The sequence below is a fragment of the Plectropomus leopardus genome, chromosome 17, assembly GCF_026936395.1.
Source record: "Plectropomus leopardus strain MGB_pleo_1.0 chromosome 17, ASM2693639v1, whole genome shotgun sequence".
In the NCBI taxonomy this organism is placed as follows: Eukaryota; Metazoa; Chordata; class Actinopteri; order Perciformes; family Serranidae; genus Plectropomus; species Plectropomus leopardus.
In genome coordinates this window covers 28,608,461-28,624,610 of record NC_142192.1, presented here as the reverse complement: position 1 = coordinate 28,624,610, position 16,150 = coordinate 28,608,461, and the positions used below count along the sequence as shown (strand labels likewise).

The following is a 16,150-nucleotide window of genomic DNA, read 5'->3' as shown; positions in this document are numbered from 1 at the left end:
AACAATCTTAAAATGAGTTTTAAAAAAGAGAGTAAAAGAAAGCTAAAAACAAAAATGGAAAATGTATTATTCTGTAACATTGTAAATACAAAATTAGGGGAATTAAAAGTGTAGTTTTTCCACTTTTTTACCCTAAACATTTTTAATTTTTTAAAAATAATTTTCTAATTTTATAATTAATATGATTTGGAAACATGAAAATAAAATGATTTCATCTAACTGATAATGTGACTAACACCAATCTTTCTGCATGTTTTTTCTCTTTTCTCCTTAGACGTTGATGTTCCATCTCCAGATGAGAAGTCGGTCATCACCTACGTCTCCTCCATCTATGATGCCTTCCCCAAAATCCCTGAGGGAGGAGAGGGCATCGCCGCACAGGTACGTCACATTCTTCTCCAAACATACACACTGCTTTTACCGTGAAACCATTTATAAGTTGGAGTTCATTATATGTGAATCTTTCCAGGGTCCAGGGTGTTTATTTTATAGTACTTTTTCATGTTTTCTTCTTCATCTTCACTTCATTCTCAGCTTAAATGTGAAATTCCCTTTTTGTTTGCAAAACACTTGTGCAGCTTCTTGTGTAACGACCTGGAACTTTCAAATAATGGTGCAATTAATTGAATAGCGCAGCAGTCATTTATAATAAATTACTTTATGTAAAATGAAGCCTGTAAAAATGCTAAAATGTTCAGCCTGTGAATTTTTAATGACTGACTTCTACTGAAAAATCACTGCTCTCATCTCTACCTCCCCCTCCTCCGTCTCCCTTCTCTGCTCTCCTCCATCATCAGGAGGTGGACCAGCGCTGGTCAGAGTACCAGTCCAGGTTCTCCTCTCTGCTCCAGTGGAGCCGCCAGCATACGGCCCTCATGGCCAACAAGAACTTTCCACAAAATCCTGTGGAACTCAAGGTGAGCACCCAAGATCTGTCCTTCTTTTGAGACCTTATTTTTTCATAATACACATGCCTTTAACTTCTCTGTTAAATTAGTATTAGACTAAAGCAAGAAGAGATCTAATGTCTCTAGTAGTTTTTAAGGACCATCAGCACCCAAAACAGCAAGAGTTTACCACTAAATGCTGTAAAAATAAGTGATATGAATATAGATGTATGTATTTATGTATGTATGTATTTAGTCAGTCAATCAATGAATCAAATTTGATTTAAATATCAGCTTTCAAACAAATCGAATGCAATTCAAAGTGCGTTACAGTTTGACTGAAGAAACAAAAACAACAACAGCATAAGAAATAACCAAAAACTAATAACCAAAAAATAGAATAGAAGTATAAGCCATACATTTTTGATAGTAAGACACTGCATGAAGCCAGACTTAAAAAAAGGTTTTTAGTTGAAAAGAATCAATATGTTCAGCAATGTTCCAGCAAGCTGTTCCAACGTTTTGGGGCGTAATGCTTAAACCAAACGTTTTACTCTGTGGAACAGCTAAAAAAGAAGAGCCGGAGGATCTGAGGGGCCGTCGTGGTTCATAAATCAAAAGCATCACTGAGACGTAGTCTTGTGCAAGGCCCTGTGTGCCTTATAAACTAATGAAATAATTTTAAATATTTTTTAAATGTTAAAATCCTGCTTTGTGATATTTAGATTTAGATTTGATCTTTATCTTGAACACGGCAAATAAAAAATATATATATAAGCAAAAGCAGCAACATCAGAATGCCCACCGGACATATTCAGTAAACAAACAGAAGTATTTCATGTCCGAAAAGGAGTAGGTAAATACATAAATACTTACTAAATCCTACCCCAATTTTTGTGTTGTTTATTGATATTTCTTGTCTTTTGCCTCAGTTTAAGTCGGTTTAAGTTTAGTTTTGATTCTCTGAGCCTTTGAACCAATGACCAGTACTTCTGCTTTGTCCTGGTTAAGCTATAAAACGTTCTGTGACATCCAGGCTTTAATATCTAAAATACAGTTAAAAAGTGAGTCATTTTATCTTGGATGTAGTTATCCAAATGACCTCAAAGTAATTACTAATACTTCTCTGCAAAATGCATTTGGTTGTGATGGGAATCAAATCTCTGTTTATTTTTTCAGCTTGCTCTGAAGAAAGTGAGCTGACAGGCAATTTCTGTAAAACCTTAGAAGAACAAATAATGGAAAAAAGGGAGGGGAGGGCCAGGCTGTAATAAAATGGATGACAGCACACCGAGATGTTAGGAGAGCAAGAAGCAGCGAGGAACTCTGATTAAAAGGAATTTGCAGAAGAGAGGCATCATGGTAAAAAGGGGAAGAGATCAATAATGTGAGAAAGCACGCTGCTCTGATTGACGTAGCGTTTGACATGATGGCTAAATGCCAGGAGAGAAGAAAGAAGGAGGTAAAAATGAAGCAGTCAAATTTGTAGCTGGAGATGACCATTTAAAAACTGTCTAATGACCACCCAGAGAGAGTGAGGCTGTGATTACAAAGCTTTTACTGTCCCTCTGATAACAGGCACTGACTTGTGTTTGACCTTAAACAAAGCTTCTGTTACCGTATTATTGACCTCAAAGCGCTCATCAGTAACTTCCTCCTCCTTCAGGCACTTTACAACGAGTACGTCCATTTCAAAGAGACGGAGATCCCCGCAAAGGAGATCGAGAAAGGTCACATCGAACACCTCTACAAACTGCTGGAGGTAAGAATGAACAGAAATCTTACACTCTGGACCTTTAATAGCAGTAAAGTACATCAATTTACACATTAAAAACACAAAAAACAAAACAAATATCTCCCAGGAGGTCAGATTAAACTGAAAAAATAAATAAATAAATAAATAATGAGTGTGATCGAGGACACAGTGCTGAGACTGAGGTGACCAACATTTGGCACCACGAGCAGAGCTGATTGTGCATCATGGGGTACACGCTCAGGGGGATCAGGGTCAACGAGAGGAAGAGGGACAGAGTTTTGTTATCAGCAGGTTTGTGTGAGCGCAGTCATACATTTGTCTCCTGAAGCAAAGTCATTTGTACAGTCGTGCTGGTATCAATGCTGCAGGTTGTTTGATTGAACACATGATCGTTGATAATAGTCCCTCTTTTATTCTCACTCAGCTGATTGTAGCAGAGCGTTCGTCTGTGGTGGGACTTATGATCGCTCCCAAATGTAATGGAGGCTTTTAATGGTTTTTGAGTGTTTTACAGTGCACATGCTTGTACTGAACTGTGATGGGTATTAAAGGGATGGGATGTTAACCCCAAAATCAAAGACACATATTTTTCCTCTTACCTGTAGTGCTATTTATCATCGAGGATACATAACAGGAGGCCAGAGGCCAATCGCAGCAGCCACATACTTGTGGATGTTTCCAGGATTATTTGGGGATATTTCTAGAATTTTGGGACAATTCTGGGATTTTAGGACATTTCTAAGATTTTAGGACGTTTCTGAGTTTTTAGGAAATTCCAAGGATTTAGGATGTCTCTAGGATGTTAAGATATTTCTCTGATTTTAGGACGTTTCTGGGATTTTAAGACATTTTTAGGATTATTGGACATTAGGGGCTCAGTTTGACCTCTGTTGGGAGAACTGTGGTCATCCAATTGCACTTTTTAAATAAACAAGCTCTATTTTGATGCTGTTTTATGCATTCTGGCAACTTATGTACACTAAAAGTACAAAAGCAACTCTGGGGCCACCTGGGCCGTAAGTTGAACATCAATGGTCATTCAGATTTTTTTTGGTGTGAGTGTTGGAGATATCCGTCATAGAGATGTCTCTCTTCTCTCCAGTATAATGGAACTAGATGGCATTCAGCTTGTGGTCCTCAAAGAGGCTCAAAAAACTCAACACATTTTTGATTTTATTGGTGAACTGTCCCTTTAAGTATATACTGACTGTGTGTTGTGTGTCTCCAGGTGTGGATAGAGTTCGGTCGTATTAAGCTTCCTCAGGGCCTCCATCCCAATGACCTCGAGGAGGAGTGGGGCAAACTTATCCTGGAGATGCTGGATAGAGAGAAGGCTCTACGGCCGGCTGTGGAGAGGTACACACACACACACACACACACACACACACACACACACACACACACCCACGCCCATTGTAATTTTGGCTTTCAGTTAGATGTATGCAGTTAAATCAAAAACGCTGATTCAACTCCTTAGGTTCAATTTCTCATCAAGGGTGTTTTTCAGGGACGTGCCCCTTTAACCTCCTTCTATGTGTGTGTGGGTGCGTGTGTGTGTGTGTGTGTTTTCAGGCTAGATCTGCTGCTTCAGAGGGCCAATAAGATCCAGAACATGGCTTTGGACTGTGAGGAGAAACTCACCCTCGCTAAGAACACGCTTCAGGCTGTGAGTTCTCAACCTCTCATATCTGACATCCTTTTGATTTCCTCACACACACACACCCACACACACACACACACACAGTAAGTTTTCGGGTTCATGTTAGGTGAATGTTGGGTAATCTGGCATGGTAATTTACAATGTGTTAATGTGTACAAGATGTAAAAGCAAGTGCCATTCTGGAGACAATAGATGTTTTCTCACCACGTCCTGCATTCTGCAAACATTTTCTCACTTCCTTCTTTTCTGTCTGTTGCTGCATAGACACAAACTCACTTTAAAAACTGTTAATGGTTGATGATGATCTTTTTGGGGTCTGCTCCTTTTTACTCTTTACTCTGTATGATAACCCTCATCCACTGTGTTGTTTACTGAATCTATGTCAAGGGAACACTGAACTGCAGAACATCATAGCTCTTAAAAAAAGAATCTAAACACATAAGCCAAGTTAGCAAAAAAACAAAAAAGCCAAAGTTCATTATACCTCCTGTGTTCAGGACATGTCTCGAGTGGAGAGCGGCGAGGCGGTGCAGTGTGAGAGAGAGCTGGCCTGCTACCTGCAGGACTGCGAGTCTCTCATCAGACAACTCAACCAGGAGCTGAAAGTCCTCCGAGACGAGAAATATTACCAGGTGGAGCAGCTGGTGTTCAGGTGAGCTTGGTGGGGTTTATCTTGTAGAGGTGAATGGCTCCGTTTACTCAAATGAGGATTGAGTGAAAGGCTCAACTCTATCAAAGTGGTTCTAATTAATTAGCATAATATAGATAATTACAACGAATATGAAGAGCTCGTTATTCTTCATTTCAGGTCAACAAGTTCCATTATGTTTTGCCATTAACTCCTATAATCGTCTGCGCCGGTAATGTGCTCTATCCTCCGCTGTTTATGAAATGTATTCATGTTCTCTGGTGTAAAAAAAAAGTGATGAAAGAGAAACTCTGTATTGTGGCGCATCAGAATGCAGCTGAGTTTTTCATTGCTTTTATAAAACTTAATGAAATACCTACTTTGAAAATCTACCAGTATGTGATGCCCTTTAATGCAACAATGAACCATGAACATCTGCTCTCTATTAGGAACATTGTGAGAGCACAGGCCATATTGATTTTGGGTTTTACAAATGTGTGTACACGAATAAGAGGGAGCCAGCCCAAGGAGGCTCTTAGATATGAAAGCCAACCAAAGTAAGAGTCTGTGGACGGACAGAGAAGGCCTTTGGCAGCATACAATGTACAGCGGTGTAAGTGGTTTCCACAGTCAGTAATAAATCGTAAAGTACAGTGGTGTCCAACTTTAGACACTGGTCAGGAGCATTCATAAGTAGAAGATCACTGTAGTCCAAGAAAGGTAAAAATGTTGCTGAAATCAAGTGTTTCCTTGGCTGGACTAGAAAACAGGACTTATATTTTGATACAAGTTTCAGCTTGGAAACAAGGTTTTCAATGTGTGGTTTGAATGGTTTTGATCAACAGTAATACCAAGATACTTGTATGTTGTGACCGTTTCAGTTTCAACCCCTTGAGCAGTTAAGATCTGCAAACAGGTAGAGATAATGTCTAAATAAACATACCAAAACATAACAACAGATACTAAACAGAAAGGAATCAGGCACCGAAAAGAATCTCGGCAGATCATGGAACAATCTGAAATAAAATATGTTGTTCTGTAAAGACAAAGTTATTTTACTGTACTTTTAAACATGGCAAGAGAGGGTAAAGTTTCCAAGTGTCATATGCCTTCCAGCTCATTTCAGGCTTATCGAGCGAGAAACCAACTCTGACATCTAGATTGGACCATGAGGAGAATTTTTGACCTTTTGTTATAGCTGCTGTCAGTAAACTGATATGTGCTGTGGTAATTTACCCAGTGATGCCTTTGTAATAAAAATAATTTAAATGTGTCTCCTGTCACCAGAGCGTCCTGCCTTCAGGAGGAGCTGGTCTCCCTCAGACTGCAGTGCTCCAGCGTCTACAGGAAAGGCAACTTCTCTCAGGCCCTGGGCACCATCGGGGCAGAGCACCCGAGCCACAGAGCCACAGACAGCGGCCTGACGCTGGGACAGACACTGCTGGGAGCTGTGGGGGCTGTGGGAGCAGTCGGTGCCGCGCTCTTGCGGCGACCCACGGCTCGCTCCCAGCTGGTGGCCATGTCGTCATCAGAGGACGAAGGAAGCCTGAGGTTCATCTACGAGCTGCTCGGATGGGTGGAGGAGACACAGGTCAGTCTGTGTAACACTTAAATATCAGGATGCCAGTAAAGATTATTTTCATGCTGATTTTTTTTCTTGATTATTTAATTCAGACTATAAAATGTCAAGAAATGGTGAATTATAAAATGTCAAGAAATGGTGAATTAATGCCCAATATAATATCTCAAATAACAACTATGCTAATAGTGAAACTGACTACAATATGGCACCTTTAAAACCAGAGTTTACAAAGTACTTTGTCAAAAAAGGCAAAGCAGAAGCAAGGAGGGTTTCTTGCAAAGGCAATGCAATAAAAGACCCAAATAATAATGCCGAACTAAGGCCAGACAAAATTTAATAAAGTAGAATTAAACAAGAGATCTGAGGCAAAAATTATTATAATAATATAGAACAAAGCATGATCAAACCAGAATTAAAGAATAAATTAAATACAAATTAAAATAGACTAATTAAAAACAGACAAAACCACATAAAAGCAATAATTGATTTAAAAGTAGTCAAATTCTCCAAATGTTTTGTTCTCTTTGATCAACTGTCCAAAATCCAGATAATTCAAGTTTACATGATATAAAACAGAGAAAAGCAGCTAACTCCCTCATAAAACACATTTTTGAAAGATAATTGTAAGCTACAATGTGGATCTTAGACCCAGTGGGTTTATAAAAATATATAATATAATATATAATATGAAACAGCAAGAGTTTGAATAGCATAATATTATCAATATTACACTTAATAAAATGTAGGATTAAAAGGCACTACAAGCCTGTAGAGTATTTTGTTGATCTTTGTTCCTGTGTGTTTCAGGAGCTCCTGGAGCGAGCTGAATGGGGTGCAGACCTTCCCTCCGTAGAAAACAACCTCCAAGAGCACAACAGCATCCACACTGCAGTCGAAGAGCTAATGAGCGGCCTCCAGGAGGCACGCAGCTACGAGGTACAAACACACACACACACACACACACACACTCGTACTGTACACTTCACTTATACATGAACACTGAGATGCCTCAGCTGAGAGTTGTGGTCTGTAATGAAGCGTCACTGTCCTCTCCTTCAGGCTAAAGTGTCTCCAAACTTCAAGAGCAGTTACTCTGAAACCCTGGCCAAGCTGGAGCACCAATACTGCAAACTACTGGTCAGTCTCTCAGACAAAGAACTGGCGTTTTGTGTGTGTGTTCGTAGTAACACACTTCTTTGTTTCCCAGTTCATCCCCTTCCTCCTTTAATCCCATTACACCATGACAGGACTCTCATACTAAGAACACAATTCTGCATCTGCTCCCCGCCCCCCAATTTCCCCCCTTTTTTTTGTCTTTTGATTTCTTTGTCTCCTCTCGCTTCTATTCTTGTCTCTCTGTTTTTTTTTTGACATTTTATATATTTATTTATCAATTCATTATACTGTACATATGCACACTTGCTTGTGAATTTCACTTTGTTTGTCTTGGATAAAATACAGCTTCTTCATTTCTTTTTGTTAAACATTTACTCTTGAAGTCTTGTTTTGTGTGTATCAGGGTTCCTGTGGATCCTTAAAAAGTTTTACAAGGCATTAAATTCATTAATGTTAAAATTAAATTCACACGGATCAGATATCAGCAGAACCAACAAAACTCATATTTTTGTTTACAGCCGTGATGCTCAGAGCACAAGATTCACTGTCTGCTTGCTGGCTGTCACTGTACCCTGTGTGACATGGGGAAATGCAAATTTGACAAATATTTTCTATTTAATCAAGATTTTGTAGCACGGCTGAAGCCAGTGCAAAGCGATACATATGAGGCTTGGCATATTTCATATAAAAGTTTTTCAAATTCAGGCCATAGGAATGTGAAGGGGATTAGAATAAAGGCTGTGGAATCCTGCATGTTGGGTGAGAAACACAAAATTGTCAAGAAAACTTGCCAAAAGACGGCAGGTGTTTTCCAGTCTGTTAATTTAGTACTACTTTTACTAAGTAGTTTAATGACGGTTCATGTTTTTATTATTTTCTGTTCAGTTTTTTTTATTGCAAAATCTGTCTTAAATTTAATTCTTAGTGACATCAAATGGTCTTAAAAAAGCCTTAAAATGTGCCCTGTACATGTGCTCTCTGATAAAATGATAAAAAGAAACTTGATGGTAGAGTATATCTTCTGTACAGTAAGTTAATACAGTAAGTTAATACAACAATTACAAAAAATAACTCACAAATTTATCAAAAAAAATGTATGAATAATGTATGAATAATACATACTTTATAACTATGAATTTAACGAGAGAAGCAGACTTATTAGTGATTTCCATAACTGCAAACTTCATCAAAAAAGAAAGGAAGTCACAGTTCACACCTTTTACAAAAAAGAAAGAAATTGCATGTTAGATAACAATGCCTCTTGAAAGATTAGTTGGTATTCTTGTTATAAGAGCCAAAATAAAAATGGTTAATCAGATGACTTTCTTGGGACTCTTTATGAGAAGTTTCTTGCTCTGATTGTCTTCTAAAAAAAATGCTCTATGTTTTATTCTGAACTCTCAGGAAATGTACCAAAACCAACAGTATAATCCAAACAACCAGACAATAAGGGATGTCTTTTTTTATTTCTCTCTGCACTGCTGATCAGCATGATGATGATGTTTGTTTGTCTGGTCGCCATAGGAACATTCGTCATGGCGCCTGCGGAGCTTGGAGAGCCTGCACGCATTTGTGTCGCACTGCACTGAGGAGCTGATCTGGCTCAACGAGAGGGAGGAGGAGGAGATTGCCTACGACTGGAGCGACAACAACACCAACATGAACGCCAAGAGAGAATTATACAGCGTGAGTGGAAGGAGCAGGGCGACACCTTTCTGTCAAGTCAGAAAACACAGACTGCAGACCGCAAACCTCCAGAGGATGTTATTATCTCTCTTACTGAGAGATGAACACACATAAAACAAGTTTCTACAAAACACAATTATGTCCAGATATGTTTTCCACATGAATTTGATTATTTACATGCATGTAAACACTGTTTACATCAGACCAGTGCCATAAGAATCCTGTAATCTACTTCACCATCGTTTTTCCTGCTCTGTTTACAGGAAATGAGGTTAGAGCTGGATGAAAAACAAGCTGTGATGCGGTCGCTCCAGGAAACAGCCAACCGTCTGTGTCTCGAGAACCATCCCGCTAAACAGACTGTGGAGGTTAGTCCGGGACTTAATTCAGTTCGACTGAATGACCTTAAAACATGTTGGGGTTTTGCCTCCATGACTCATTTGTGGAAACAGTTCAACCCCAAATGCTTTTGTTAAAATCAAAAACCCAGCTCTCTTTTTTTTCACCAGATTGTGCACTTTTGATGTTTTGTTTTGTTGCATTTCGAAAAAGTTTGTAGATTTAAATTAGATTCTAAAGGACAAAAGGTGAACTGTGACCTTTTTTAAAAACTTTCTGTTACTTTGTCTAGTTATATCCAATCGAAACATTACATTAAAACTAATGTGTAGTGATGCAAAACCTCTGCAAAGGTCTGAATTGCCACAAACATTTTATCTCATTTCATTTATCTTTTCATTTCTTTTTGTCAAATGAGTAAAGGTCTTCTACTGAAAGACCATGTTTCTGATTTCACAAATCTCAGTACCTACCACTCAACCTGTTACCATCTTTACTGTCTTTTTACTCTCTATTAGCCATATTTCTACTTAAAACCTACCTCTGCATGGGGCCACATGTATATTATTGCCCTGTACACTTAACCTGCAATTCTTGAATTATAAAATGATGATTTGTTCAAAAATCAGTCTTAAATTTGGCCAAAAACTATGTTGAAAGGTTTTGAAAAGCATTAAAGTTAGTGTCTTATACCTGTAGACACCTGTATGTATTACTGCACAGTTGAAGAAAAACTGTGACTGTACTGCTCAACATCCCTGTTAATGCCTTGTAGCTAGCCTTGGGCATTTGCACTGCAGTGTGACAAAAACATTTGCACTCTCTCTTCCTTCCGTCTCCGTCTCTGCATGTCATCAGGCTTACAGTGCCGCCCTGCAGACTCAGTGGCAGTGGGTGAACCAGCTGTGTGTGTGTGTGGAGCAGCATCTCAAAGATAACACGGCATACTTCCAGGTGAGGCAACAAATGTCATTTTAGTTTTGTTCATGAGCTGAAACAGAGTTTACAAACTGAGAATTCAAATAACATAAATGAATCATGCAGAATCAGCAGGACAGGATACAGTCAGGTTGTTTTTGCAATTTTCCCTGTATTTACATATTTACATTACATGACATCCTCTTAGCTAGACAAGCTGTAAATATTCTCCTTGTTGTCCTTTTTATGCTCAAAATTACATAAACAAACACATATTCTACACAAAATCATTAATGTTCTCAGATTGTTCTTGTGAAAACCTTTCTAATGTTCATATGTCTGTCTGTTTTTTCTGTCAGTTTATGAGCGATGCTCGGGACTGTGAGTCGTACCTGCGCCAGCTCCAGGAGACCATCAAGAGACAGTACACCTGTGACAAGAACAGCAGACTGAGCAAACTGGAAGACCTGCTGCAGGACTCGATGGTATTTATCACTCTTCAGTGTTTACCTCCAGACAATTTTATAGACATCACTTGCAAGAACCCCAGATTAAAAAAGCCTATTTTTGAACACTTAGTTTTTCATACACAGCATTTTATGATTCTGTTACTCCTCAGATGTTTAATTTACTTACAGTAAATGAAGGTACCAAATCCCTGCACCACCTAGACCAATGAAGTGAACCAAGAGAGCTTTCCTTAATAGTGCTGGTACCCTTGGACACGACACTGAACCTTTACTCTAAGGTTTTCACTTGGTGCAAAGAGCAAACCTATACATGACAAATGCTAAATAACCCAGGACAGAGCGATTATATGGCCGAATTCCAGCTGTCTAAAAGCACACGATCAATAGACAGCAACAGTATCTGAAGTGTTCTCCTATCAGTGCCCTCATTAGCGATGTGCTGAGCTTCAGGAAGTTGCAGCACGCCACATGAAACGGTGAAATAATCTGTTAGAGATGGCCTTCGCTGAATCATCCCCCCTGTGGCACATTTGTGAGACTGCCATCTTCACACCTACCTTGCACACTTTCCATACACACACACACACACACACACACACACACACACACACACACACACACACACACACACACACACACACACACACGTCTGACTTCAAGCAGATGGCAGAGTTAGTATGGGCAACGCTCCACAGGCCTGAGCGCTGAGCGGATCCTCTCATAAAGAGGTGTGTCATAAACAGCAGCTCTCTCACACGTCTGTGTGCAGCCAGCACTGTGTGTCTATATTCACATGCTATCTAACCGTGTTTACGTGTATTTGTGTTTGCATCTGGATTCTGTTTGTGAGTGTGTGTTTCCAGCTTGCTGTGCTCCATGTCTCAGTGGGAGGGTGAAGCTGAGACTGTACACACAAAACAAATAGCTGAACCTTTTGTTTGACTCTCATAAAAGCTGAAGGAAGGATATTAAATCAGCATTTTCAGCCTCTTTCAGGCAGAGATAAGAGCTTAGAAGATGCTGTTTGCACTCGTTTGTTTTTCCAATTCCGTTTACTAATATTAAACTACTTCTTCATAAATGCTTAGATTTCATGAGCACATCTCTGTAAGTGCCCCCTGAATGTAATTATAGTGTCACATCTAAACTGACTCATTTCATGGACCAGAGAGCTTATTAAAGCTTCTCTGATAATCAAATTGTTCTCATGCTGATGGTTATGTAATATTATAATTTATCTTTGTGTTAATTGTTTCTCCGAGCTTGTCATCTGACTGTTACAGTAGCTGCTGACTGCAGCGAATGCCATCTCAGTGTGAAATTCATTTTGGAAGTGTAATATATAAAGTTATTTACACTGACGGAGACTCTCATCTTCCCTCTCTCACTGTGTCTTCCTCTCCCTCAATTCATCTCCGTCTTTCTGCACCTGTCTCTGTGTTTTTGTCTCTCCGTAATGAATCCTTAATGGCGCTCTCTGCTGAGGGCGAGACAGAAATTAGATCTAATTCTACCTGTCAGGGTGACGAGCTCACCTTTTAAATGTTTAATGGTTAGTGCCCAGCCTAACACAAGCAGCCGAGTCATGAAGTCCACTCATCTCAGGGGCTACAGCCTAAAAAGCTCATCATACTTTGTATGACCTGCAGGATACTCTAACAGGAAGTATTAGATTAATGCAGTGGTCCTCAAACTTTTTCAGTAATGTTCCTTGTTTGAAATATTTTTTTTATCCCCCCTGATCAGTGCAAAACATTTTAGGTCGAAACGAAGTGAACAAACATAAATGTGAGCACGATTGCATTTGTTTAGGACAGTTTACAGTTAACATCTGCATTGAAAAGAACAATCTGTTATCTTTGTTTAGCAAACTTGCATTTACCGGTTTACTGAACTTATTGTAGTATAAGTATTTATGCATGATGATATTTTTTCAGATTAACATTTTTTAAAAATTCTCACTCTCCCCCTGCAGCCCTGCAGCATGATTTGGACAGAGGCTTGTGGTGTAAAAGTTAGACTTTAAAGAATATAAAGAGTGATATTTTTAGTCCGGGATGTAATGTTCAGTGGGCCCAACACTTTGGTTCAACCTGAAATGTCTCGGCAACTATTTTATGGATTTCCATGAAATGTTTTCTGAACGCTCATCGTCCCCAGAGGAAGAAGTCTAATGGCTCTGGTGACTCTGTGACTTTTCCTGTGGACCCATCATGAGAATGTGGTGGAAATTTATAGCTGTGTCATTGTTAATTAGATATTTCCACTTATACCACACACACTGCTCTATATTTTATTTCTCGTCTTAATATGTGTGTGACTCAACAAAGTTAATGACATATTTTAAGCCACTGTAACAGTTTGTGTTACCCTGGATTCATCCTGGATCAAGGACATCTAAAGTTTAGTGAACAAACCTTTTTTTTCAATGGCACCACGATCAGAATATGTTAGGGAATGGTTAAAAATCACGAAGAGTGAATCCAATGTCTGTTTTGGTTGGTGTGTGGAAAAAAAGTAACGGCCACTATGAAAAGTTATACATCAATATCTGTCAATTGTGGATTGCGCTTTCCAAACCAACTCAGGTCTTTGATTGAAGATCTTTATATTTCTTACGAATACGAGTTTTGAGGTTGATATTTGGGATTTTTAGTAGCGTCTGAAGAACTATTGGATTCTTGAAACAGTTTCTGACATATATAACTGATTTATTACCATGTGACTAACTACAAAATGAGCTGACTGACGGTTTGAATGTTTTTTTGTGTCCTGTAGGAGGAGAAGGAGCAGCTGATTGAGTACCGCAGCACGGTGGCGAGCCTGGTGGGCCGGGCCAAGACGGTGGTGCAGCTCCGCCCTCGCAACGCAGAGAGCACCCTGGGAGCTACGACACCCATCAGAGCCATCTGTGACTACAGACAGATAGAGGTATGGGACCCGCCATATGTTCTACTACACAAACATGTGGGTGTTTTCTTTCACTCAGAAAAAAGTTACTGCAAGTTTGTCTTTCTGGAGATGTGTTAATCTAGTTGAGCTAAAGTAAGAGCTTACTTTTCCCATTTTAGCTCTCACATACCTGTGTTAACCCTTTCAAACCTGAGCAAATTGCCTTAAATTCTGTCAAAAATATGGGAAGAAGGCAAAGAATAAGAGGAAATTATCCAAAAATGACCATGAAATTGGCAAAAAAAGAAAAGAAAATTACCCAAAAATTTGTACAAAAAAGAAAGTTAAAAAATAATAATAAGAATTTTCTTTGACAATAATGAAAATATGTTATTTTGGTATTAATAAATATAGATGTAGTAATTTCCCCTAGCTTTTTCCCCACCTAGCATTTTTTCCTTTTTTTAAAAAAAACATATTTTTATAAGTCTACTAATATCTCAAAGTTTGTGGAACATTTCTTACCAAGTTGCTAATTGTCTTTTCCCCCCTATTGTTGAAAGAAATTGAAACAGTTCACTCCAGGTTTCAAAGGTTTAATGAATATAAAGAACCCTTTGACTACCCGGACAAGGTTTTGATAAGTCATGTATATAAGCAGTACCAGCTCGCCACTGACCTCACCTCTCTGTTGTTTTGACCCTCACCACAAACTGCCTCCTCTCTGCCCTGCACTTCCTCTCCGAGCCCCCTCTACACTCCACGTTGTGGCTGCTCTATTTTAGCTCCTTCCTCCATGCTGTGAAATCGAGTTTTTTTTGTCTTGAGATTGATGAGCACGTCTACGCAAACTCTTTTCTCAGCCTAGGTGGTCCAAATTGATGAATAGACTACAGCAGTGGACTTTTTTTCTCCAACTGTTTCCACCTCATTTTAACTGGCAAGTACAAAAAGCAGTTTGGAAGCTGAAAAGGGCATAATGATTATAATCCAGAATTTATCACTGACATAATTCTCACAAAAGATGATCTTTTATCGTTTTTCTCTTCAGATTTTATATAACTAAATCTTTGTAAAAGCTCTAAAATAGCCACTTTGAAGTTGAATGTGTGCATTGATTTCCCGTAAGTGCCACTTTTATATAACATGCACAGAAACAAGTGAAGTCTCTCTCTCTTCCTCTCTCAGCTGTGATGTCCTCAGGGAATCTAAAAGTCGATAAATTATAAATCTGTCTCATCCCTCGTTGTGGGCTCAGTTGAAAACCAGCGTCGAGCACTCCGTGCTGCAGCCCCTTCTGCTGCTATTTTTAGTTTTGGATTCCTCGGGGTCAGTTAGTTCATTGAAGCATACTGTATGTGAGGTGTTGTATCCAGGTGAAGGAGGGAGGTGGTTTGGTCTTCTACCTCCCGCATCACTGGTCTAAAAAAAAGAGAGAAAGAAAGATGCTGCAGAGCTAAAAACAGTGTGCTGATTTTCACCAAACCTCTGGACAAACGTGACCAAAAGTAATCTTTCTCTCCTTCACTTTCCTGTGTCTCCTCCTCTCTCTCCATACCCTCATGTACCTTTTTTGCCTTTCCCTTCTCACTCCCTCCTCCTCCTCCTCCTCTTCCTGCTCCTCTTCTTCCTCCTCCTCATCCTCTCCCCTTCCTCTCGTCTGTCGGCTGGGCTGGCAAGACAAACGTCCAGGTATAGCTGCCTATATTCTCCCTCTCTCACCTCAGATTCTTACACTGCACACACACCGCACTGCCCTGGTTGCTCCTCTCTTATCCGCTGATGTCTGGTGTCACGGTCAGTCATGTGACGTGAGGTCACTGTGAGTTCGATATCTGGTTTGGTCTCTTTGAGGTAAATACGTTGAACAGTAGGAGTGCATAAACTAGGCCTTTGTACCTGCCATTGATTGGATTTTCTAACCTGAAACAAAAAATTGAAATTGGAAAATGGGCCTAATCCAATCATTGTATCCCAGTTGTAGCAAACAAAAAGCAAACTAGCTATGGCCTGGAAATATCAGCTGGAACAAAGGATTTCAGTGGTCAAACGGAGCAGAAATCTGCCTAAATTTAGGGATGGACAGAAATCTGTGCTTGGTGTGAAATTGCTTTTAGTCATTATATCCACACTATTGATACTTATTTATCAAAAGTCTCATTGTGTAAGTATTTTGGAAAGCACAGCAACAGTCAACTCTATTGTTGCATTATCAA

General features: G+C 39.4%; 1 protein-coding gene across 20 annotated transcripts in view; it reads left to right on the top strand.

Moving 5' to 3' along the window:
* Positions 1-16,150, top strand: part of macf1a (microtubule actin crosslinking factor 1a) — a 281,961-nt gene that overhangs the window by 153,354 nt on the left and 112,457 nt on the right. For all 20 annotated transcript variants that reach the window (XM_088090424.1, XM_088090432.1, XM_088090426.1 and 17 more), the window contains 14 exons: positions 275-381; positions 798-917; positions 2,554-2,649; positions 3,872-3,999; positions 4,216-4,309; positions 4,801-4,955; positions 6,219-6,522; positions 7,321-7,449; positions 7,573-7,650; positions 9,154-9,315; positions 9,579-9,683; positions 10,513-10,608; positions 10,932-11,057; positions 13,821-13,973. In XM_088090424.1, coding sequence (XP_087946550.1) covers positions 275-381; positions 798-917; positions 2,554-2,649; positions 3,872-3,999; positions 4,216-4,309; positions 4,801-4,955; positions 6,219-6,522; positions 7,321-7,449; positions 7,573-7,650; positions 9,154-9,315; positions 9,579-9,683; positions 10,513-10,608; positions 10,932-11,057; positions 13,821-13,973 — 1,853 coding nt within the window. The remainder of the gene's footprint in view (positions 1-274; positions 382-797; positions 918-2,553; positions 2,650-3,871; positions 4,000-4,215; positions 4,310-4,800; positions 4,956-6,218; positions 6,523-7,320; positions 7,450-7,572; positions 7,651-9,153; positions 9,316-9,578; positions 9,684-10,512; positions 10,609-10,931; positions 11,058-13,820; positions 13,974-16,150) is intronic.